At 45.0% G+C, this 24,398-nt stretch overlaps 1 protein-coding gene across 3 annotated transcripts in view; it reads right to left on the reverse strand.

Annotated features, from left to right (window-relative positions):
- RAB11FIP2 (RAB11 family interacting protein 2) overlaps positions 1-24,398 on the reverse strand; it is a 146,190-nt gene that overhangs the window by 108,259 nt on the left and 13,533 nt on the right. For all 3 annotated transcript variants that reach the window (XM_033941012.1, XM_033941011.1, XM_033941013.1), the window contains exon 2: positions 12,048-12,475. In XM_033941012.1, the coding sequence (XP_033796903.1) occupies positions 12,048-12,475 (428 nt within the window). The remainder of the gene's footprint in view (positions 1-12,047; positions 12,476-24,398) is intronic.

The raw sequence follows: 24,398 nt of genomic DNA on the forward strand, positions 1-24,398 counted from the left end.
GGGTATAGCAGCGGACCGGGCCAGGAAGGTGGGGGGGAGCCTCCTGTCCCCTCCCCCTCGGTCTGCCATCTTTCCCGTGCGATCCGGCACCCTCATGCATTTCTAGAGATTTTTAGATTGTACACCATCCTGCCAAAGTTGATACAGCAAATACCACATAAACATAAACCAGCACTATATATCAGCCAGCACCCACATAATTTCCAGGTCTGCCGAGGAACTGGATAGTCAATGGCAGTATCCACACATGGCCCAGCCCTGAATATCCTGGTCCAATTGAGCTCATGGATATTCGGTGGCTTTAAGACTGTTGACCACCAGAAAATCTGTAGAAAAAGACATGTTTAGCTTTGCACCATGCAGAGACTGTGTCAGCTTCTGTTCACTTAGAATTCATTTTTAAAAGACAGGGCGCCTAAAACTTTGTGCAAAACTGCAGTTGCAAAGTTCCAAATGAAAAGTGAGAGTGCATTTTAACTTTGAGAACTGCCCAATGATGGCGCACCCACGCACATCTGAACAGCCTTTTGCTATGGATACGGTGGTGTTTGACCACAACAATACATGCTCTTTTCCATGTATGAAATTGTGCTTTAACCCATCCCCAGAATACCTCTGTCGGTAAAAGCAAGTGTGTTATATAACACTAAAAGCACTTTTACCTGTAACAAAGAGTGGACAATTTTCAAAGCCTCCAACTCGATGGAAAAAATGTCAATTCCCCTCTGGGAATGACTTTCACAATTGCCTTTATTAAGTTTTCCCAGTGGAAAGAGGTGGAGCAGTTTGTGTCAAGGGATCTGTACTGGGACCAGTGTTAACATATTCAAAAAAGGTCTGAAGAAAGGAGTAACAAGTGACCAAATCTGTACCTGCAGAAATTTATTCAAATTAATTGAAGCACAAGAGGTTTGTGACAAATTGCAGTGAACATAAGAATAGCTTTACTGGATCAGACCCATGGTCAATCCAGCCCAGTATCCCGTTTTCACGGAGGCCAATCCAAGTCACAAAAAAACCTAAATAGTAGCAGCATTCCATTTCTACTGATCCAGGGCAAGCAGACTATGGACTTTTCCACCAGAAAATTGGCCAAACCCTTCTTAAAACCTGCTAAGCTATATGCTCTTACCACAACCTCTGGCAATGTGTTCCAAAGCTTAAGTATTCTCTGAGTGAAAAATTATTTCTTCCTATTGGTTTTAAAAGTATTTCCCTATAACTTCAAGTGTCCCCTGGTCTTAGGAGTTTGTAGACTTCAATCATATCTCCCCTTGTGAGACAAGGAAACTGAGCATCTAAATGCCAGATGAAACTTAATGTGGACATAAAAACTAGACCCTTGGTCTGACCTTGTAGGACACCTAGCCCAATATCGTGCTTCCAGCAGTGGCCAGTCCAGGTCACAAGTACAAAGCAATGCACATAGGGAAAAGTAATCTTAAAAGTCTATGTTTAAAATGCTGAGCTCTGAACCCCAGAAGAGGACCTTGGAGTCACTGTAGACAATATGCTGAAATCCTCAGATCCATGTGCAGCAGTGGTCAAAAATTAGACACAGAATGCTATAGGTCAACTTTCGAAGGGTTTAACCACCTGACTTTGGGATTTAGTTGATTAAACCTCTGCTTTCAAAAATTTTAGCCAGTCCAGGGGTGGTGGGGATTTTTAACCACCTAAACGCACAAGGTAGCAAAAGGGATATTTCTAGAGATATGCTTGGGACAGAAATTGAGGGCAGCAATGAGAAAAGGATAAGAACATAAGAAGCGCCATCTCCGGATCAGACCTTCGGTCCATCAAGTCCGGCGATCCGCACACGCGGAGGCCCTGCCAGGTATACACCTGGCTTATTTTATAGCCAACCATATCTTTATATGCCTCTCTCAAGGAGATATGCATCTAGTTTGCTTTTGAAGCCTAGGACTGTCGATTCCGCAATAATCTCCCCTGGGAGAGTATTCCAGATGTCAACCACTCTCTGTGTGAAGCAGAACTTCCTGATATTAGTCCTGAACTTGTCCCCCCTTAGCTTCATTTCATGTCCTCTTGTCCGTGTCAAATTGGACAATGTAAATAATCTCTGCTCTATTTTGTTGATTCCTTTCAGTATTTTGAAGGTCTCGATCATATCCCCACGCAGTCTCCTCTTCTCAAGGGAGAACAATCCCAGTGTTTTAAGTCGATCCTCATATTCCAGTTTCTCCATACCCTTCACCAGTTTAGTCGCTCGTCTCTGCACCCTCTCCAGCAGTTTTATATCCTTCTTTAGGTAGGGAGACCAATGTTGGACATAGTATTCCAAGTGGGGTCTGACCATTGCCCTATAAAGCGGCATTATAACTTTCTCCGATCTACTCGAGATTCCTTTCTTTATCATGCCCATTTGCCTTCTTTGCCGCTGCCGCGCATTGTGCCGACGGCTTCAGGGTCCTATCTATCAGTACACCCAGATCCCTTTCTTGTTCACTTTTTCCCAGAGTTGCACCTGACATTCTGTACTCGTATTCCTTATTTTTACTGCCTAAATGCATTACCTTGCATTTCTCCACGTTGAACTTCATCTGCCATTTCTCCGCCCATTTTTCTAACCGACACAAATCGCTCTGGAGTTCCTCACTGTCCTCCTGCGATCTGATTGCCCGGCAGAGTTTTGTGTCGTCTGCAAACTTGATGATCTCACTGGATGTTCCGTTTTCCAGGTCACTGATATAAATATTAAAAAGGATCGGCCCAAGTACCGAGCCCTGGGGTACACCACTAGTCACTTTCTCCCAGTCGGAGAACTTCCCATTTATGCCCACTCTCTGCTTCCTGTTATCCAGCCATTTGCCTATCCATCTTTGTATATCTCCCTCTATGCCATGGCTTTGTAGTTTCCTGAGAAGTCTTTCGTGTGGAACTTTGTCAAATGCTTTCTGGAAGTCCAAGTATATTATGTCCACCGGCTTTCCTCTATCAATTTGCTTATTTACGGTCTCAAAGAATTGGAGTAAATTCGTCAAACACGATTTCCCTTTCCTGAATCCATGTTGACTGGGTTTCATCAAGTCGTGTGTGTCCAAGTGCAGAACTATGCTATCCTTGATCAGTGATTCAATCATCTTGCCGGGGACAGACGTAAGACTCACAGGTCTATAGTTGCCCGGTTCTCCTCTCGATCCTTTTTTGAAAATTGGCGTGACGTTCACTTTCCTCCAGTCGTCTGGTATCTGACCAGTTCTGATTGACAGGTTTGCAAGTTTTTGCAATAGCTCTCCGATTTCAACCTTCAATTCCTTCAAGACTCTCGGGTGAATTTCATCCGGTCCAGGGGATTTGTCACTTTTAAGTTTGTCGATCTGGTAGTATATCTGATCTAAGTTCACTTCAACTGTGGTGAGGCTGTCCTCTATTTCTCCTGTAAACAGTTTCTCCGCTTCAGGTATTGTTGAGGTGTCCTCCTTCGTAAAGACGGACGCAGATTGAGATATCATGTAAAAAAAAACACGAGAAGGAAGGAGCTAATGTTTGACTGAATCAAGATCTTTACCAAACAGGACAAATCTTACTCAGGAAGCCTGGGTCACTTGTTAGGTTATGTCCCTTACATCCTATTCTTTCTACACCGCCACATGCTAGGAGAAAGCATCAAGATGAGAGGTTTCTCTTCTTTCATATACTGCAAGCTTTATTTCTTGTTTCATTGTCATCAAAAAATGGAACCACAGAATCTCCCAAAGCATTTTAGGAGCCACAGAATGGAAGAAATGGTAGGGATGATATACATCCCAGAGTACTGATAGAATTGAAAAACAAACTTGCAGAGTACTGCTGGTGATTTGTAATTTATTGTTAAAATCCAGCATGGTATCAGACGATGGGAGGGTAGCCAACATTACACCAATTTTTAAAAAGAGTTCCAGTAATTGGAACATCAGACAGTTCCAGGTGGACTTCTATGGTCCATGTCTCAGAAATATCAAGGAAAAAAAAAGATGACAATTTAATCATGAATTTATAATGTGTGCATTGGGCAGGCTGGACGGAAAGTCTTTATCTGCTGTCATTTACTATATTACTAGAGGTGATCCAGGAAATTATAGACTAATGAGCCTGACCGGTGCTGGGCAAAATGGTAGACTCTTATAAAGAACAAAATTACAGAGTATATACATAAGAATGGATTAATGAGACAAAGCCAACATGGATTTAGTCAAGGAAATCTTGCCTCACCAATCTATTACATTCCTTCAAAGGGGTGAATAAACATGGGGATAAAGGTGAGCTGGTCGACATTGTATATCTGGATTTTCAAAAGGCATCTGACCAAGTATTTCATGAATGACTTCTGAGGAAATTAGAAAGTCATGGGATAGGAGGTAATGTCCTATTCTGGATTAAGAACTGGTTAAAAGATAGAAAACAGAGTTAAATGGTCAGTATTCACAATGAGGAAAGGGAGCTAGTAGGGTTCAGGAAACCCACAAACAGATAGGAGTACAGCTATCCAAAAAAACAACTCCTCCAATATACAAAACCCCACAAGGGATAACTTCAATCTTGAAATTTTCTAATGAATTGATTGAAAAGGGGAGGAAAAAGCTTTAGATTCCAAATCTGTCGCACCAACAAATGTGCAGATTATAACATGGAAATCTCCACCTCATATTTTCTCTTTTTTTTTTTTTTAATGTTTTTATAGTTACTCATAAACTGTGTTAAATTTACTCAAAACAGATTTTGAAATGTAACAAAGAAAAATTACTCAATTTCCAATATTGTCAGGCAGAGGATTTTATGCCAATGAGGTTTCTCCTGTGTAACAGATTGGAATCTGAGGCTTTTCCTCCCCTTTTCAAAAGATCCATTAGAAAATTTCAAGACTGAAGTTATCCCTTCTGGGGTTTTGCATATTGGAAGAGTTTGGTTGGGTTTTTTTTTTTTTTTTAGAGACAGTAGGGTTCCCCACAAGCCTGTGCTGGAATCGCTGCTTTTTAACATATTTATAAATGATCTAGACATGGTAAAAACTAGTGAGATAATTAAATTGCTGATAACACAAAGTTGTTTAAAGTTGTTAAATCACAAGAGGATTGTGAAAGATTGCAAGAGGACTTGCGAGACTAGAAGCAGTGGCCTGTTTTTTTTACAGCAAAAATCCACCTTATTGACTTTTAAGAAGCTCTTAAATAATGTTTTTTTGTTTTGTTTTTTTTAACAGAGACTTTCTCCTAGGATGTGGACTTAGGCTCTATTTTAATCTAATGAGAGCTCTGACAGCATTGATGGAACTATATACTTTGAGGCCTAGGGATGTGGTAGAATAACACTACTTTTGCTTTTCTTTTTGGAGTTTCTTTCGGACAAATGTCCTTAATCTTATTTTTACTATTGTACCCTGCTTTGATGGTTTTCCCTAAAGATAAGAGTCAAGGATTTGATAAACTGCCCCTCTGTGGGTACAATCAAAGCAGTTTACATATATTATATGCAGATACTTTCTCTGTCCCTAGTGGTCTCACAATCTAAAGTTTTGTACAAGGGGTAATGGAGTGTTAAGTTACTTAGGGCTAGATGCACTAAAGATACCGAAACTCTAATCAAACGCCAATTGGATACGATCCTGAACGAGGAGAATCTACGGGATCCCCGTCAACATGGATTTACTAAAGGGAGATTCTGCCAATCCAACCTGATCAGCTTCTTTGACTGGGTGACGAGGAAGCTGGATGTTGGGGAGTCCCTGGACATCGTATACCTGGACTTCAGTAAAGCATTCGATAGCGTACCACACCGCAGGTTGCTGAGCAAGATGAGTTCTATAGGATTGGGCGATACATTGATGAAATGGGTTGGGAACTGGCTTGGAGGTAGGCTTCAGAGGGTAGTGGTGAATGGCACCCCCTCCGAAATGATGGAGGTAATCAGTGGAGTGGCGCAGGGCTCGGTCCTGGGCCCGATCCTATTCAACATCTTTATAAGAGACTTGGCAGAAGGGCTGCGAGATAAAATAACATTATTCGCCGATGACGCCAAACTAAGCAATGTAGTGGGCAAAAGCACAACAGACATAAATTCAATGTCCGACAACATGATGCACGACCTACTCTTACTGGAGCGCTGGTCTAGGTCCTGGCAACTCAGCTTCAATGCCAAAAAATGCAAAGTCATGCACCTGGGCAGCCAAAATCCATGCAAGACTTACACCCTTAATGGCGAGATCCTAACAAGAACTGAAGCAGAACGAGACTTAGGGGTGATCGTCAGTGAGAACATGAAGACTGCCAATCAAGTGGAGCAAGCTTCATCCAAGGCAAGGCAAATCATAGGTTGCATACGCAGGAGTTTCGTCAGCCGTAAGCCTGAAGTCATTATGCCATTGTATAGATCCATGGTGAGGCCCCACCTGGAATACTGTGTGCAATTCTGGAGGCTGCATTACCGTAAGGATGCGCCGAGACTGGAGTCGGTCCAGAGAATGGCCACCCGGATGGTCTCGGGACTCAAGGATCTCCTGTACGAGGAACGGCTGGATAAGTTGCAGCTGTACTCACTCTAGGAACGCAGAGAGAGGGGTGACATGATCGAGACATTCAAGTATCTCACGGGCCGCATCAAGGTGGAAGAAGATATCTTCTTTTTCAAGGGTCCCAAGGCAACAAGGGGGCATCTGTGGAAAATCAGGGGCAGGAAACTGCACGGGGACACCAGGAAATTCTTTTTCACTGAAAGGGTGGTTGATCGCTGGAATAGTCTTCCACTTCAGGTTATTGAGGCCAGCAGCATGCCTGATTTTTAAGGCCCAATGGGATAGACACGTGGGATCTATTCACAGAGAAAGATAGGGGAGGGTCATTGGGGTGGGCAGACTAGATGGGCCGTGGCCCTTATCTGACGTCTATTTCTATGTTTCTATGATCGCTGATGGCCGATTCTCTGGCTGATATTCCAGCAGTGATCGATGCACTATCAAGTGTACATGCAAATGATTTGCACGCAAACACGACTGATCAATCGCTCAGTGAGTGATTGACACGTGCACAGAGCCGTGCACAGAGCAGTGACAGGGGCGCGGCCTTAGGCCTCTCCCCATGCATCATATAATGCACCAGGGAGGGAAAAAGCCCAGCCATTCTGGAGCAGCAAGCCTAAGAGCAGGACATATTGAGCTTCTGTCCTGTTCCAACGTCTCTGAGAAGGTATTGGGGGGGGTTTTAGGGGACCTCTGGTGGTAGGAGGGAGTGGGCATCCTTCATGCATTTTTTTCAGGGGAGGGTGGAAAGGGTAGAGAATGTTTGGGGGGGTACCTGGTGCTGGAGTGGTCCTTCAGTGCCAGGAGGGAGTGGGCATCCCTCCTGCCGCATTGCTGTTGGGGGGAGGAGTTCACCATGGCAGGAGGAAGTGGGAATTCCTCCTGCTGTTTTCACCGTGCTGGTTCATCAGGGAGGGAGGTCCATCATTGGCAGGAATGCTTTTTTCAGACAGATATGTTGCGTGTGTAACAAATTAGCAAATTAGGTGTTACACAAATTAGCTAATTAGCATGTTACACATGTAAAATATCTGTCCCATTGAAAAGAAAATAAAAACCCCAAACAGGCTGACCTGTCAGTAACTGATATGTTGTGTGTGTAACAAATTAGCAAATTAGGAGTTATGCAAATTAGCATGTTAAACACGCAAAATCTGTCCCATTGAAAAAAAAAAAAAAGAAAAAAAAATCTGAACAGGCTGACCTATCAATAGCACAGATATTTTGTGTGTGTAACACGCCAATTAGCTAATTTGGTCTAACCAGTCAGTTTTTTCCTCAATAGCTAAAATTCCTGGGTTTTCTTTTTTTGCATAGCAAAGCGATGTTGGTGCATCAATTGCTTGGGCTACTTTGCATGGGGTTTTAGCTAATTTGCATGGCCGATAAATGGGCGATCGAGGGGAAAAACACCCGGTGAGCCCTTTTGTGAATCGGGTCGGTAATAGCAATCATCGCTAAAGCTGTGCATTTGGGGCTTGCTCAGGATCACAAGGAGCTGCAGTTCCCCAGGTTCTTAGCCACTGCACTAAAGTGAGCAAGGAACCTGAACTATAGCTATGTGACGCAGGGTTCCACATTAGGATTCACTGCCCAGGAAAAGGATCTAGGTGCCATCATTGATGTTAGGTTGAAATCCTCAGCTCAGTGTGCAATGGCACTAAAAAAGAAAATAAAATGATAATGGAAAACAAAAATGGAAAACAAAAATGAGATTACAATGCCTTTTATTGCTCCAAGGTACAACCACAACTCAAATATTATGTGCAATTCTGGTCACCACATCTCAAAAAAAGATACAGTAGAATTAGAAAAGCTACAGAGAAGGGTGATGAAAGTGATAGGATGGGACAATTTGTCCATGAGGAAAGGCTAAAGTGTCTAGAGCTCTTCAGCCTGGAGAAGAGACGGCTCAGTGGAGACATTACTCTTGGTGGAATTCTGGGAAATGGTGCAGCGCAGAGTTTTCACAGAAATTCCCTATCTGTGCAGAATTCTACATAAACCTTTCATTTTGCCCCATCCCCGTCACGGGTCTGGCATCTCTCCCTCAGACAGACCCCGTGCTGAAAGATCCGACAAACCTGTGGCATCCCAAAACAGCCAGCCGACAGAGGCAGCAGCTGTGAACTGGCTGCATGGGACCGGCCCAACCAGGGCCTTCCCTCTGCTGCATCACTTCCTGTAGATGGGTGACGTGGCAGAGGGAAGATCCTGGAGGGGCCTGCCTCTGCCAACCGACAGCCAACCACTACTGCTGCTCTAGGAGACTCGCAGCTATGTCTGATCTCAAAGTGCTAAGTGAGAGGGGGGGTTTGGAGAGGAGCCAGACCTACACAAGAGAGGAGAAGGGGGCATGGATGCTAGACCTGCATAGGGAGGAGGGGAAGGGACACAGATGGCTGGACTCATAAGTAGAGGGAAAAGGGGATGAGAAGGAAACCCAGGCCACAAAGTGTGTGTGTGTGGGGGTGGGGGGGGAATGAGAAGGCAGAGATGCTTGATCGTAGAGAGAGGGAGAGATGCCAGACCATGGGGAGTAGGGAAGGGATTCAGGGTGCAAGTGAGAGAGGTGGTGGGTGGGTTGAGGAGATATGGATGCTGGACCCGCAAGTGGGGGTGGGGAGATGGTAGAGAGAGGATGAGAGAGTAACAAAAACCAGAAAGGGGGAAGAGGGTGGAAGAGATTCTTAGCCAGTAGAGAGAGGGAGAGAGAGAGAGATGCCAGACTATGGAGGCCAAGGAGGGGATTCAGGGTGTAAGTGAGAGAGGTGAGATTTTGAGGGAGACAGAACTGCAGTTGGAATGAGAGATGGAACCGAGGAGGCTGGAACCTGAGAGATGAAAAGGCAAGAAGGAGGAATTTCAGGTCTTAGGATAGGAGAATTCTAAGCAAAAATACTACAAATAAACTTTGCAGCATATTACAGAATTTTGAAATATTGTGCAGAATTCCGCTAGGAGTAAAATATGATAGAGCTCTATATAATACTAAGTGGAGTGAAATGAGTAGATGTGAATCATTTGTTTACTCTTTCCAAAAATACTAGAACTAGGGGGCATGCGATCAGGCTACTAAGAAGTAAATTTAAAACAAACCGGACAAAATATTCCTGCACCCAATTAAACTCTTGAATTCACTGCAAGAGGATGTTGGTGAAAGCAGTTAGCATAGCAGGATTTAAAAAAGGTTTGGATAATTTCCTAAAAGAAAAGCCCTTATGCCATTATTAAAGATGGACTTGGAAAAATCCATTGCTTAATTCTAGATTAAGCAGCATACAATCTGTTTTACTCCTTGGGAGTCTTGCCAAGTACTTGCGACCTGGATTGACCACTGTTGGAAACAGGATACTGTGCTTGATGGACCTTCAGTCTGTCTCAGTATGGCAACTCTTATGTTCTTATGAAATCCTTTCAATAGGGAAATGCATAAACATTTTATCACCTATTAACAGGTGCAAAGAGATGTCACCTCTTCCAGGCTAAGTGAGAACACAGTTCTTATACTCTGCAAACACATCATGAATACAGCCCTGACACAACTGAAAAGTCACTGAATGCATCACACTAAGGCCTAGATTAACTAAACTCACTGAACTAGGCGATCCGTGGGCGAGTCTTGCCGGGCAACCGATTCACTAAAGAGTCCCTATGCAAATTAAATGATCGGACGCACGTCCCACAGATCACTGCAGTGATCCAGACGCATGCGCAGACCATCCTCTTTGCCTGTAGATGTGATTCACGCATGCGCTTGCTCTCCACACAAGCTTGATATCAAAAATAAAGGGGACGAGGTGGCTGCACTCGCTGGCCCCATGAGTGGACTTCAGGAATCATTTCAATGGAACAGAACACGCCATAGTGCATCCCCGCTTTAAACCTGTGGGTTAAAAACGTGGGCTCGCACTGCGCTTTTTGCACATGGGAGATGTTTTATTTTGATGGTTTTATTTTTGATACTAGGATTTCAGGGCTGCAGGACAGTTGGCAAGGATATGAGCAACTGGTCCTCAGCAGTCACTTCTTTTTGGATCAGCAAACCCAGTCGGTGTTCCTTCTTCTGGTTAGTGAATTGCTGCCTTCCTACTTATGCAGGCAATTTCCTCTCATTTGCATGTGCGGATCGGATCAGAGACTGATCACACAGCTGTTTAGTTGTTTTAAGTTTTATTAGGATTTTATATACCGCCTATCAAGGTTATCTAAGCGGTTTTACAATCAGGTACTCAAGCATTTTCCCTATCTGTCCCGGTGGGCTCACAATCTATCTAACGTACCTGGGGCCATGGAGGATTAAGTGACTTGCCCAGGATCACAAGGAGCAGCGTGGGGTTTGAACCCACAACCCCAGGGTGCTGAGGCTGTAGCTTCAACCACTGCACCACACACTCCTCCACTGAATTGGGTCGGGGAACAATTGCAAAACCATCGATACACGAACGATAAGCTTAGTGAATCTAGGCCTAAGAGTTACAGCCACAAACTAATGAATTTCTTTAGGACCTGCAACCAGAGAATTCTGATCTTCAGCACCTTCTTCTCCCCCAGCCCAGGTCAGCTCTTCAGTGTAGCTTCTTATTGGGACAGTATGAACATAATTGCCGCTGCTGGGTCAGAACAGTGGTCCATCGTGCCCAGCAGTCTGCTCATGCGGCAGCCCTCTGGTCAAAGACCAGCGCCCTGAGACTAGCCCTACCTGCGTATGTTCTGGTTCAGAATATAGAAAGATGAAAGGAATACAGAACAAAGTCTAAAATAAATAAATATCACACAAGATTAGTATCAAATCATAGAGAAAGAGATCTTCAACATTCCTCATTGCATCCCAAGCATATCAGCCCCATACAGTCTGCCACTTTCTCTTTGGAGACCCACATCTTTCATTTACCTTTCAATAATTTTCTTTTTTCATTTCTCTTCATAACGTTGAACTCCTGCATCCAATTTACACATAAGAATAGCATACTGGGTCAGATCAACAGTCAATCTAGCCCACTGTGGTCAATCCAGGTCCCAAGTAGCAGGCAGAAACCCAAAGAGATTCCACAGCTGAGCCACCAATGCCTAAGAGCCAAATTCATCAGCGATGTCACAATGGTTTGACTGTGCAATAATCGGCTCATATAAGAACAGCCATACTGGGTCAGACCAATGGTCCATCTAGCCCAACATCCTGTTTCCACAATAGCCAATCCAGGTCACAAGTACCTGGCAAAAAGCCAAATAGTAGCAACATTCCACGCACACATTTATCATCAAGAAATGCCTCTAAATCTTATTCACCTGCATGAGCTTGCTTCTCCCTAATGCATGGTAAAGTTTCCAGAGGGCGTAATAGGGCAGAGTACGGTGCATGGGTTCAAGAAAGGATTGGACAATTTCCTACTGGAAAAAGGGATAGAGGGGTATAGATAGAGGGCTACTGCACAGGTCCTAGACCTGTTGGGCCACCGCGTGGGCGGACTGCTGGGCACGATGGACCTCTGGTCTGACCCAGTGGAGGCATTTCTTATGTTCTTATACATACCATTTTCCTCAACAGAGAAGGAATCCAAGGGGCAGTGGGCGAGGTGTGTGTGGCTGCTGGTTCCTGCTTTGGATGGGTGTGGCCCCATTAAATCGGACATAGAGTGAGCAGATGACAAACGTTGTGGCCCCAGCAAGAAGGATTTTTTGGGTTGTGGTTTCACTTGCATGTCTACACTGGGAGCATGGGTGCTGGCAAGGGGGTTTCTTGTGCTTGGGATGATTGCAGAAGATGTGTCTGAAATAGTCCCATCGTTCTTCCGGCCCTTCATTTTGTCCTTTAGTTTGGCAAAGGGAGACCGTGTTTTGTCCTTCATGGAGAGGTCAAACATACTTGCCGTCATATTATTCCTCATGAACTGAATGTTTACTTTGATTTCTCCACGTTCTTTAGGTTTCTTCCCAGGTTTAGACTCCAATTTAAACCACCTTGAAGTAAAGAAAAACAAAGTGTTAGTAGAACACTAAAAGAACAGTCTAGAACCTGCAGATCCAGGTACCACTCAACCCCTTGCTCAGGTGGTCTCTGCAGGATTTTCCAGTCAGATGATGAGCAGCTAAGTACCACAATTTTAACAAAATAAAATTGATACATTATTTTTTTTTTAAAGAATTTCTAACAATGTTACGCACAAACTCCCTTTTATTTTATTTATTTATTTCTTCCATTTGTGCATCGCACATACCTATACAAGCTCTTGGCGACATTACAGAGGAAGGGGTTAGAAGAGGGTAGGGAGGACAGTGGAGGGCAGGAAGATACAGGAGGAGAAGAGGATACAAGTGATTAAATGTCAAATAGATGAACATATAGCGTGGGTTTTAGCGCCAGCAGTGGCAGTAACTGCTCAGACACTCATAGAATTCCTAAAGTAGCACTAAAAAGCACAGTTACTTACCGTAACAGGTGTTATCCAGGGACAGCAGGCAGATATTCTTGACTGATGGGTGACGGCACCGACGGAGCCCCTGTACGGACAATTTTAGAGTGATTGCACTCTAAGAACTTGGAAAGTTCTAGCAGGCCGCACCACGCACGCGCGAGTGCCTTCCCTTTTTGGATTCAGCCTCCAAGGGAATAGAGAGAGAGTCGCACATCTCTTTGAGAAAAGAGGTGAAAGAAGTTGCATCAGGTTTGGAGGATGGATCTAAACCAGAAGGATCCTCGTCCCCTGACGAACACTCTCCCTCAGAGAGGAAAGGCTCCTCTGAATCACCCCACAGATCAGGGTCCCTCACTTGAAAGCTACGGTCCCGTGACTCCGGTGTGGAGGGTTCTAGGTGTCGAGTTTTGTGAGTCGACTTACCAGACCTCTGAGAAACGGTACCGGGAGATGTCATCGGGTGTGCCGGTGCCGAAGTTTGCACCGCCTGGCGTAAAGACCTCGGTTCCGGAGCTAAAACTGGCATGGATACCGAGGAAGCTGTTTGTACCGGTACCGACAAAGTGGATGCCGATAAAAGAGGCTGTTCCACTGCCGGTACCGGTAGCTCAGACCGGACCGGGACTGGAAGGCTCGGTGTCAGAAGAGCAGGCAGGAGCTGCTGCAATTGCTCTTTGAGCTGTACTTGCAGGACGGCGGCAATTCGCTCGTCCAGCGAAGGCACCGGTACCGCTTTTTTCTTCTGCGGTACCTTTGGTGCCGCTCTACACTCCGAAGAGGAACCCGAGGTCGAAGGGCTAACCTCAATCGGAGCGCAGCGCTTCCGTGGGCGCCTCGAGGTCGGCAGGATTGGGCTCGCTGCCACTGAGACCGGAGGACGCTCCAGCGGGGAAGGCTTCTTAGCCGGCTTACCTGAGGGATGCGACGCCGGCACGGTGTCGCGCGGCGTCAATGAGGTAGGTGCCGACTGCGTCGGGGCCGAAGTCAGGACCGGTGCCGCCGAATCCGACATCTCGGTACCAAATAAAAGTTGCTGTTGGATCTGGCGGTTTTTTAACGTTCTCTTTTTTAGAGTGGCACAGCGGGTGCAGGTGGACGCCCGATGGTCAGGACCCAGGCACTGTAAGCACCAGTTGTGCGGGTCAGTGAGGGAAATGGGCCTTGCGCACCGCTGGCACTTCTTAAAACCGGGTTGGGGGGGCATGAACGTGAAAACGGCTTCTGCCAAATCGAAGGCCGAGGCCTCGATGGTGGCAGCAGGCCCCGCCGGGGTAAACCCGAAAAAGAGAGGGAAAAAAAAAGAGAATTTTTTTTTAATATTATAAAAAAAAGAAAAGAAAAAAGGGAAATACAAATTCCGAAAAGGTTTACGCGAGCGGGAAGGCGAATGAGAAAAAAGTTTTCAACAGCCGTTGAAAGTGCGTCTTTTTAGCTCCGCGGAAACTAAGAAACTGGGGACCGCGCGCCTCCGTCGGGCGGGAAGGCACTCGCGCGTGCGCGGTGCGGCCTGCTAGAACTTTCCAAGTTCTTAGAGCGCAATCACTCTAAAATTGTTCGTACCGGGGCTCCGTCGGTGCCATCACCCATCAGTCAAGAATATGCTGCCTGCTTTTCCTGGGATAATCAACGCTATGCATTCGTAAAAGAGGGAGAAAGTAAGGAATATGCCACAATCAAAATAAAATTATACATTTGTATCTTTAAGGCAAATCCATCTAGCCCACTCAAATAAGAGAAAAGTGTTCCAATTTTTTTAAAAAAAGAAAAAAAACTAAAGAAAATAATTAGGACAACTGTCCCAAAATTTACCAAATACTATATTCGTAATTGAGTAAAATTGATACATTTTACTTGTTAACTTGTGGAACAGCAAGAGAAAATATAGTTATTTCTGTATGTATTTTGCTCTTGGCTGTTCCTTAAATCCATCACTCATTTATCCAGTGAAAGCTGGCATCCTTCTTTTGGCTGACAGTTTGCAAGAGAACATTATTAGTGCTGTACTTTTCAGTTACCTGCAACTACTAGGACTTCTGCGCTGTACTTTGCGACCTCTCGTTTTTCTCCCTGGGGGCTCAGGGGGAATTCAAAGGGACTCACAGACATTCTGGTTTCAGTAGCTGTCAGGGGCTCATTTAAAGGCTTCTGGTAGTTTCTGTAATTAGACCCAATTGGAAGCCAATGTGGTACATTGATTTTCTGAAGGGGTGTTCCTGGTGGCAGAAGGTATACCCCCAAAGATTTAAGCTCTGGTTTTGGTGCCAAATTTGTCTTTGGAGTCCTCTCCTGCCACTGACCATGGATGCAAGGGAGAGTCCTTGTATGCCTATGCCTGAAGCTGACACCTGAGCTTCTTTCCCATAACAAATATCAAAAGGCAATAATACCGAAGACAACTAGCAATAACAACTGACGCCGAATGTTGCAAAAGAAAAAACCGACAGCCAAAATCTAGAAAGGGTGGGGCTCTGGATTCATCTGCTGTGTCTAAAGGAAAGAAAATTAACAGGTAAGAACATAATTTTTCCTTCCTTAGCAACAGCAGCAGATGAATCCAGAGACCAATGGGATGTAGCAAAGCAATCCAGAGACCAATGGGATGTAGCAAAGCAATCCACAAACTGGGTGGAAAGCATTCGCCACCTCCGCAACAACCGAAGCACCAAACGCTGCCTCCGCATGCGCTCCCATATCCAACCGGTAAAGCCGAGATAAAGTAAGCTTGGAAGACCAAGTAGCCGCATGACAAAACTCCTTCAAGGAAAAAACCTGCGGACTATGTCCAAGAAGCTGCCAGTGCTCTGGCTGAATGGTCATAAAAAGTTCTGCCGCCAAGGAAGCGTAAAGAATGCCCTCCTGGACCCGTCGAGCGATGGAGGCTATGGACGCTGCCATACGTCTGTTGCATCCCTTGAAAAAGAGGTGATCTAAATGACTAAAAGGCGTTATAAACCTACAGAGTGCGGAGAATGCTATGCACTTTTTATTTTTTTCCAAAAATGCAGAGATGAAAAGCTCGCCGCCCCATTCCGCCTCCCAGGAAGAAGGAAGGAAAAGTGAGAGCGTCATAAAAGAAAGGATGACACCACCTTAGAAAGAAATAATGGTATTGTCCTAACTGGCACCCCAGAATTTGTAAATCAGAAATAAGAATCCCCGCCGTACAAGGCCTGCAACTCGAACAGAAGCCATGGCCACAAGAAACACCTTGTTCAACGGCACCGCCTTTTAGAGTCTCAAAAGAAAAGGTTGAAACGAAGCCAACTGGAAACAGCAAAGAAGCACCTGAAGACTGCACTCTGAACAGGACTCCTTAAGAGGTGTACGAAGATACTGTACTCTCTTTAGGAACTGAACCACATGAAGCCGAAAAGTAAGTGAAGAGCGAGATACCAAGCCCTTGTAACAAGCTAATATAGCCACTTGAAGCAGAAGGGAATTGAACGCGAAGCCCTTGGCAATACGCTTGTGCCAAAAAAGAAAGAATATAAAGCAGAGAACTCAGGAACAGTGCCAATGTTGAGAAGTACCCAAGAAAGGAAAAGCCTCCAAACGGAAGCATAAACCACAGGTGAAGAAGTCTGCATCACCTGGAGAAGAGAAGAAACAACCTGCTTTGCATAACCCTTACACGTCAGCCATGACTTCTCAAAAGCTAGGCCGTAATTACATTACATTACAGATTTCAATTCTGCCATTACCTTTCAGTTCAAAGCGGATTACAAAAAGAGTTATGGAAGAAGGGTTACAAAGTTAGATCAGAGATTGTTTCCAAGAGAGGGATAAGAAGGATCAGGGGTTGGGGAGGGGATGATAAGAAGGGGTATTCGTGGAATTAAGCTTTATTAAGGGATTTCTTGAAGAATATAGTTTTTGTTTCCTTTCTGAACATCTTGTAGTCTGGGGTTGTTATCAATAGGTTGGAGATTTGGTTATCTATTTTTGCTGCTTGAGTGGCTAGTAGGCCGTCGTATAGTTTTTTCCGTTTTACTTTTTTGATTGGGGGGTAAGTGAATGGGGTTCTCTCGAGAGCCAGAAGGCCTTGAACATGCGCAGATGCTCGAGGCCCGGCCCAGGCAAGAGGCGGGAGCTTGCTTTCACTCTCACAACCAGCAGAAGGGGTAAGGAGCGTGTTTGAGAGGAAGGGCGGGTGGATGCCGCTTTCAGCACGGGGGTGCGATGCGGTGTTCATGGGGGGGGGGGTTGCGATGCCGGTTCGGGGTGTGCGATGCTGGTTAAAGCAGGGAAGAGGGGGTGATGGAGCAGCGCCGGTAGCCTCGGGTGGGGGGGGGGGGGTTGGTGGAACGAATCAAAGTGAGTTTCCATTTATTCCTATGGGGAAACTCGCTTTGATATACGAGTAACTTGATTTACGAGCATGCTTCTGGAATGAATTATGCTCGTAAACCAAGGTTCCACTGTATATATTTATATATATATACTGTATATATATATATATATATATATATATATATAAAACACCTTTCAGCCACAGCCTACACATTTTTCAATACACATTGCAAAATACACCTCGGGGAGGAAAGTATGAAAGGCGCTCGGCTCTCAACAGCAGTGGAGAACAAGCACGCGCCACTCATGCTCCAGAAAGACCCGGCTCCAGTCCAGGCACTGCATAACACACCCGGAGCCTTCCTCATAAACTGAGGCCACACCGTGAGCCACAAATTTGCACCTCCCCACGGGCCGCGGCAGCGCCAAGAAAACTACGCCCCAGAAACTACCAACTCCGCAGCACTAGCACCAGGGCATGAAAAGAAGCGCTCCTTACTTATGCGCGGGAAGGCAGTGGCTCCTGCAATCGAGTGGTAGACCCTTCACCGAAGCAACCCCATACAAAACCAAATTTCCACCGCACAACAAAACTGCCATAGTCAAGAACCCGCAGCTCTCACACAACCACAAAGTTCAAAGACAAGTAGCATGAAACACATACAGTACTCACAACCTACTGAACAGTGCCGGCAGATGCCGGGAAACACCGGCTGCTCAGCACTAGCAGGGCAAAAATGCAGCTGTGGAGTCCCTTTTTTTTTGAAAGGGAAAGAAGAAAAAATAGGGACTAAGGCAGACCCTCTATCATCGGAGGGAGGGGGAGGCAGGGACAAGGGGGGGGAAGTGTAACCTCTAAAGCCGGCACCGTTTAGCCGGACACCCCTGTCTCACTGAAGAGAAGATCTCAACAGGAGAACTAGATTAGCCAACTCACTGAAGAGAAAGCCTCAACAGGAGAACTAAAGGCCCAGTCACAGCCAGATTCCAGGAGCTAGTGGAATAGCGACCATCACCTGCTGGGAGAATACTGGAGATGCAGGAGGCGTGCCAGTTTCTCTATCTCCGCCTGCTGGTAGATGTGTGCTATCCCAATGGTCTCTGGATTCATCTGCTGCTGTTGCTAAGGAAATAGTGGTTGCTGTGGATGGGCCATTGGCCTTTATCTGCTGTCATGTTTCTCAACCCAGACCTTGGGGCACACCATCAGGCTTTTGGATATCTGCAGTGAATATGCATGAGAGAGAATGGCATACAAGGACATGCATGCCAATTTCTCTCATGCATATTCACTGTGGATATCCAAAAAACCCAAAGGGACGGTGTGCCCCAAGGACTAGAATGAGAAGGCCTATCAAGATAATTTCAAAGCCATTCACCTTGACTGGTGCAGAGGTTTTTGGAAAAGCATCCATCTTATAGGTGGGTTAAATGTTTGCACAAACTTTTACCTGTATTTACTTAGAAGCATGTGTCAGAAAAAGCAGATGGAAATCTCTGCTTGCATTTTTCCTGGACAGTATTTAAAGGGAAAGTACAAACTTAAATGACCTTTGAAAATCGACCCCAAATCAGCCCAAAATGTACTCCCAGAACTTGCTCTTTGGTTAGGAGTGCAGTTAAAAATGTTGTAGGGAGTTTTTTTTTTAAATTTATTCAGTAGCTCAAGGTGAGTTACATTTAGGTATACCAGGTTATCTCGAGTTAAGTTGAGCTTTAGTCCCAGCTGACTTTCAGATCAAAAGCAACTCTCTAAAAGAGTGGCCCCATTCTGGAACACCTCTAGATGAGGAACAAGCCAGAACTCCTTTGATATCCTGTCCACCAGTAGCTATACATCAAAACAGAGAAGAGACAGTCCCTGCTCAAAAGAGCTTACAATGCTTTCACAACATTGCTTGCTCCAACCCCAAGTACATAAAGGTTCTTGCGCAGTGTACTGACTCATTCTTCGTAACCTCCTCCTCCTCACTTATGTCAAAGGGCAGCTTGAATGCCATTATAAAAGAGGCTGAGAAAGGTAAAGAATAGATTAGGGGCTAGGTGATAGCATCAACGGCTGGTAAACAGCAGGAGGGTCACCTGCGCAGGTAAACAGAATTGATCCAACATACACAGATCTTACAAGGAGAGCAAACAAATGATAAAAGGTCGACAATAACGCACACATCAGTACTGCAGAACAAGATGTGCTACCTGCTGGATTTGCCTAACTGGAGACCTCAAGTGCCAAGAGAGAGGCAAACCACGGCTAGTACGTACAAAGCAAAGACCCAAACAGGCAACCACTAAAACTGCAATGTCAACCCACAAAACTAGTGGTTTCAATCGTTGGCCAACTTTAATGGACAGAAACATGCGAGTATGCTCTCTTGCTAAGGAGATTTTATTATGGTATGCTCACTCTTCTTCAGTCCATAGTCCAAAGACAAACACTTGAATCTCAAACAGGCCAAGTTCCTTCTTCAATTATAGAAATGAATAGTTTGCTGAAATTTCAAAGATAAATGACTCCATAATATCCACTCTGTATCCTAAGTTCATACCCCCTCCTTTGTTTGAAGTTTCCTCCCTTCTGTGTCCCAATGTGCCCCTCTTCCTCCTCCTGACTTGCTTGCCTCCTGTGGGTGTTACCTCCTCTGGCACGCTTCCACCTCCCTGCCATTCTTCTCATAGCCACAACCACAGGTTCTGCACGCGGCCCATAGCCTACCCTCTCTGCTGGGAAAGCTTCTGGGTCAGCTGCAGGCTACATGCAGGACTAGCTATCATGGCTTTAAGAAGAGCAGTACGGCAGGAAGCAAGCTAGAGGTAACACCCGCAGGAGGGAGACAAGTGAGAAGGACGACGAGGGACACTTTGGGACATGGAAGGGAGAAGAGGGGAACATTAGGACAGGAAGGGAAGGCTTCCAAGTCAGCTGCGGGACATGTGTAAGAACCATGGCTTTGAGAAGAGAAGTACAGCAGGGAGGAGGGAACCAGCCACAGGAGGTAACAGCTGTGAGAGGGAGGCAAGTGAAAAGGAGGACATGGGGTGCACTGGAACACGGAAGGGAGAAGAGAGGAGCATTGGCACAGGAAGGGAGAAGCAGGAAACCGGTTCATAAGTACAAGTCCAAAATAAGTTGGACATTCTTAAACCGGGGACTGCCTGTACTGAAAGGAGTTACGTCTAAGCAGCTGGCTTTTCTTCTGCTGTCTCCTATTCACTAAATGTGCTAAATATTATCATCTGCTTGAAGGGACTCAGACTCATTTTAGAGAACATATGAACTTAAGAATTGCCGCTGCTGGGTCAGACCAGTGGTCCATCGTGCCCAGCAGTCCGCTCATGTGGCGACCCAGCTCAAAGACCAGTGCTCTAAATGAGTCCAGTCTCACCTGTGTACATTCCAGTTTAGCAGAAACTTGTCCAACTTTGTCTTGAATCCCTGGAGAGTGTTTTCCCCTATAGCAGACTCCAGAAGAACATCCCAGTTTTCTACCACTCTCTGGGTGAAGAAGAACTTCCTTATGTTTGTACAGAATCTTTCCCCTTTCAACTTTAGAAAGTGCCCTCTCGTTCTCCCTACCTTGGAGAGGGTGAACAATCTGTCTTTATCTGATAAGTCTATTCCCTTCAGTATTTTGAATTTTTTGACCATGTTCCCTTTCAGTCTCCTCTTTTCAAGGGGAGAAGAGGCCCAGTTTCTCCAATCTCTCACTGTACGGCAACTCCTCCAGCCCCTTAACCATTTTAGTCGCTCTTCTCTGGACCCTTTTGAGTAGTACCGTATCCTTTCATGTATGGCGACCAGTGCTGAACGCAGTACTCCAGGTTAGGGTGCACCATGGCTAGGTACAGCAGCATGATAACCTTCCCCGATCTGTTCATGATCCTCTTCTTAATCATTCCTAGCATTCTGTTCGCCCTTTTCGCCGCCGGCACCGCACATTGCACAGACAGCTTCATCGACCTTGTCAATCAGAACTCCCAAGTCTCTTTCCTGGGAGGTCTCTCCAAGTACCGCCCCAGACATCCTGTATTCATGCATGAGATTTTTGTTACCGACATGCATCACTTTACACTTACGCACGTTGAACCTCATTTGCTATGTCGATGCCCATTTCTCAAGCTTGATTATGTCACGTTGCAGATCTTCGCAATCCCTTGTGTCTTCACTACTCTGAATAAATCAACACAATATGATTACATAACTCCTGATTGGCCCCTGTGCCTCACTCCCACCTCAGCTGGCAAACATACTCTCAAGATAATCTGGAACATTCACGACAAGTAATAAGAGATAATATAGGAGTGGGTTGAACGTGAATGTTGCAACATTGGTAGGAGGAGGTTGTAAACAAGAGATGAGTGGTTTAAGAGTAGTGGGATGGAGGTGGGTGACAATGAATGAGTAAGTGGAGGTATGAGCAGGCAAGGGGGTTGAGCAGATAAGGATGTGATCAGTGTGGGGCTTTGAGAAAGTGGAAGGAGAGAGAATGAGTAAGTGACTGGATGAGAGGGTGAGTGCCACAGGAGGGGCTAAGTCAGTGATCGCATGAAAAGGAGAGTTCTAAGAGGCAGGAGGGCTGAGTTAGCACGTAAACGGGAGATTTCAAGTGAGGGTGGGGTTCAATGAGTGATAGAAGAGCTCAGTGACAGGCCAATTATTTATGTTTATTTATATACCACTCTGTTACAAAATCAGTGTGGTGTACATCACTTAAAAAGGAAAGGAACGCCAATAATTATAGAACAAGTGTAAAGAAAAAAAGAGAAAAAGAAAATTCTCAGAACTCTCACGGTAAAGCCAACAGCATACACCCCATACCACTGGAACAGCACAGAAAACTCAAAGGAAATGATTTTCAAATTATATGCACACTGTAAAAGTGAAAGCAAAGGAGAGGAATGCGTTTGGCATATGCACAGAAGAGTTTCCCCCTAGCTCTTGTAAGCGTACACTACAGAAACTCAACCACAAAGCACACATCGGCATCGCTCTTCTGTGCCTTCAAATATAAGCTTTTCAATTTTTTTTTTTTAACTTGGAACGCTTACACTTCTCCCTTCAAATTTGCATGTTTAGGACTCTCAACTTTGGTTATTCTTGAGTTTCTAAACCTGACCCACCCCTGCCTCCCAGACCTCTCCACACTTAACTGGTGGTCTAGCGGTTAAGCAGGGCAGGAACGATCTTCTTACACTCCTGCCCCATGCAGAGTTGTGAACAAAAATGGCTGTTCTTGAGTTCTCGTGGTCTCATGAGACTACAGTGGGAACTCATGGCAGCCATTTTTGTTCATAGCTCTGCACGGGGCAGGAGCATGGAAAGAACACTCCTGCCCCGCTTCACCGCTAGACCACATGTAAAGTGTGGAGAGTTCCAGGAGGTAGGTCAGAGTCAGCCCTAAAGTTATTTGCGATATTTCCATATTCCCAGGCCGGCTCTGCCCTTAACCCCTGTGAATTTGGAGAGAGAAGTGTATATTTAAGCACAGAAAACAAGCACCAACGTGTGCTTTCAGGTTCGGGTTCGCTCAGACTCAAGTACATTTCTCTTTTAGTATCAGCATTTACAGGTTTGAGGGCTTCCTCTACTTCCAAAAGAAATCAAAACCAGCAGATGTTAAAAACTGGAAATCAAAAGAAATCCACTCTTCAAACCCCTCACTGCAAGCCCAGAGTTAGCATGATTTTTCCAGTGGTACAAGCAGGATTAGCTTGTGCATTGTCCTCTAAGCAAGCAAGCAACCAATATAATTAACATACATTTGACTACATTTAAATACAATTTATGGTCAACACTGGCTTGTATGTTGTGTCCTGAAGTAAAGCCCTCTGAGCATGCCACGCCAATTAAAATGTGGATTACTTCAGAAGTCATTGTAGGTGGCCCAGAATGCTGTGGCATGTGTGACTGGGGGTACATCACGAAGAGAATATGCCTCTCCATTATTGGTTGACTTGCATTGGCTTCCAATTTAAGACTGTGGTTCTGGTTTACAGGGTGTTACGTCAAGAGCTGCCTTCTGTTACGTCTGGTTCAATTATACCTCACATGCCCCTTCATGCTTTGCGCTCAGTCTAAGCAACTATTAGACATACCATCATTACGACAAATTTACAAGGTTTCAGTGCGCTCTCGAGTATTTTTTGTGGCAAGTCCTCAGTTGTGGAATGCTCAAACAACTTCATTTGCTTATGCAATGTGAATGTTTTTATGTAACCTTGCAGAGATTTTGGGATATGCAGGATATAAATATTTTTTTAATAAATAGGTTTCAGCACTACTGGCCTTACTGCCAGCAGGTTTTGAGAATCAACCTGTGAATTCAGAGGAAGATGAATGAGTAAGTAAATAAAAGGTGGATGGGATGATTTGCTGGAAGACAGGTTTGTGGGCTGAGATACGAATCAATCTTTCCTCCAATGTCCTTGCTTCCTCCTCCTCTCCCCCTTTCCTTGACACCTCAAAGACAGATCCTGGGACAAAACATATCACCTGAAGCAAGGCATACCTAAAACAAAGAATGGTGTATAACAATACAGAAAGAGAAGCTATATAACATAGAGGAGGAATGAGAAAGGAGTTGATTAAAAGTGGAGAATAGTTGCTCAACTTGTGCAAGATAAGCCAACACGTCAGACATACCCATGGACAAACTGTGCTGTGTCCGGTGCCTCACTCTGCTTTGAAATAAACAGCTTAAACCAATTTCCAAGAGCCCGAGACAGACACTTGAATCTCAAGCAGGCCAAGTCCTTTCTCCAGATACGTAAATGAGTATTTTGCTTCACGGCGATATTTAAAGAGAATGGCCCTTTAATATTTACACACGCTCTAGAGGTGAAGCATCAGATGGAACACGTTCTGTTTCTCATCCCAGCTCAAAAATAAAGCCAGCATCAGGTCTGTTTTCACTCTATCTAGTGCTACAACTAGGGCCCCAGGGACAAGAATCTCATCTTATTTTGTCCCCGCATTCAGTGCTAGCAAGTCAACAAATGCAATTGTTTTCTGAAATGCCTTTCTGACCAGGTGTTTTAGAACTCATGGGCCACTGGCATTTGTTCAGTGATGAGATTTTCTTCGATTTTTCCACCGACATAAGAATATAGATTGTGCTCTTTGCAACATCAACAGACTCAACAACCATTTCCCGATCCAAAAAAGTAGCTTTTTGCCAAAG

Source organism: Geotrypetes seraphini, chromosome 4, assembly GCF_902459505.1.
Source record: "Geotrypetes seraphini chromosome 4, aGeoSer1.1, whole genome shotgun sequence".
Taxonomy (NCBI): Eukaryota; Metazoa; Chordata; class Amphibia; order Gymnophiona; family Dermophiidae; genus Geotrypetes; species Geotrypetes seraphini.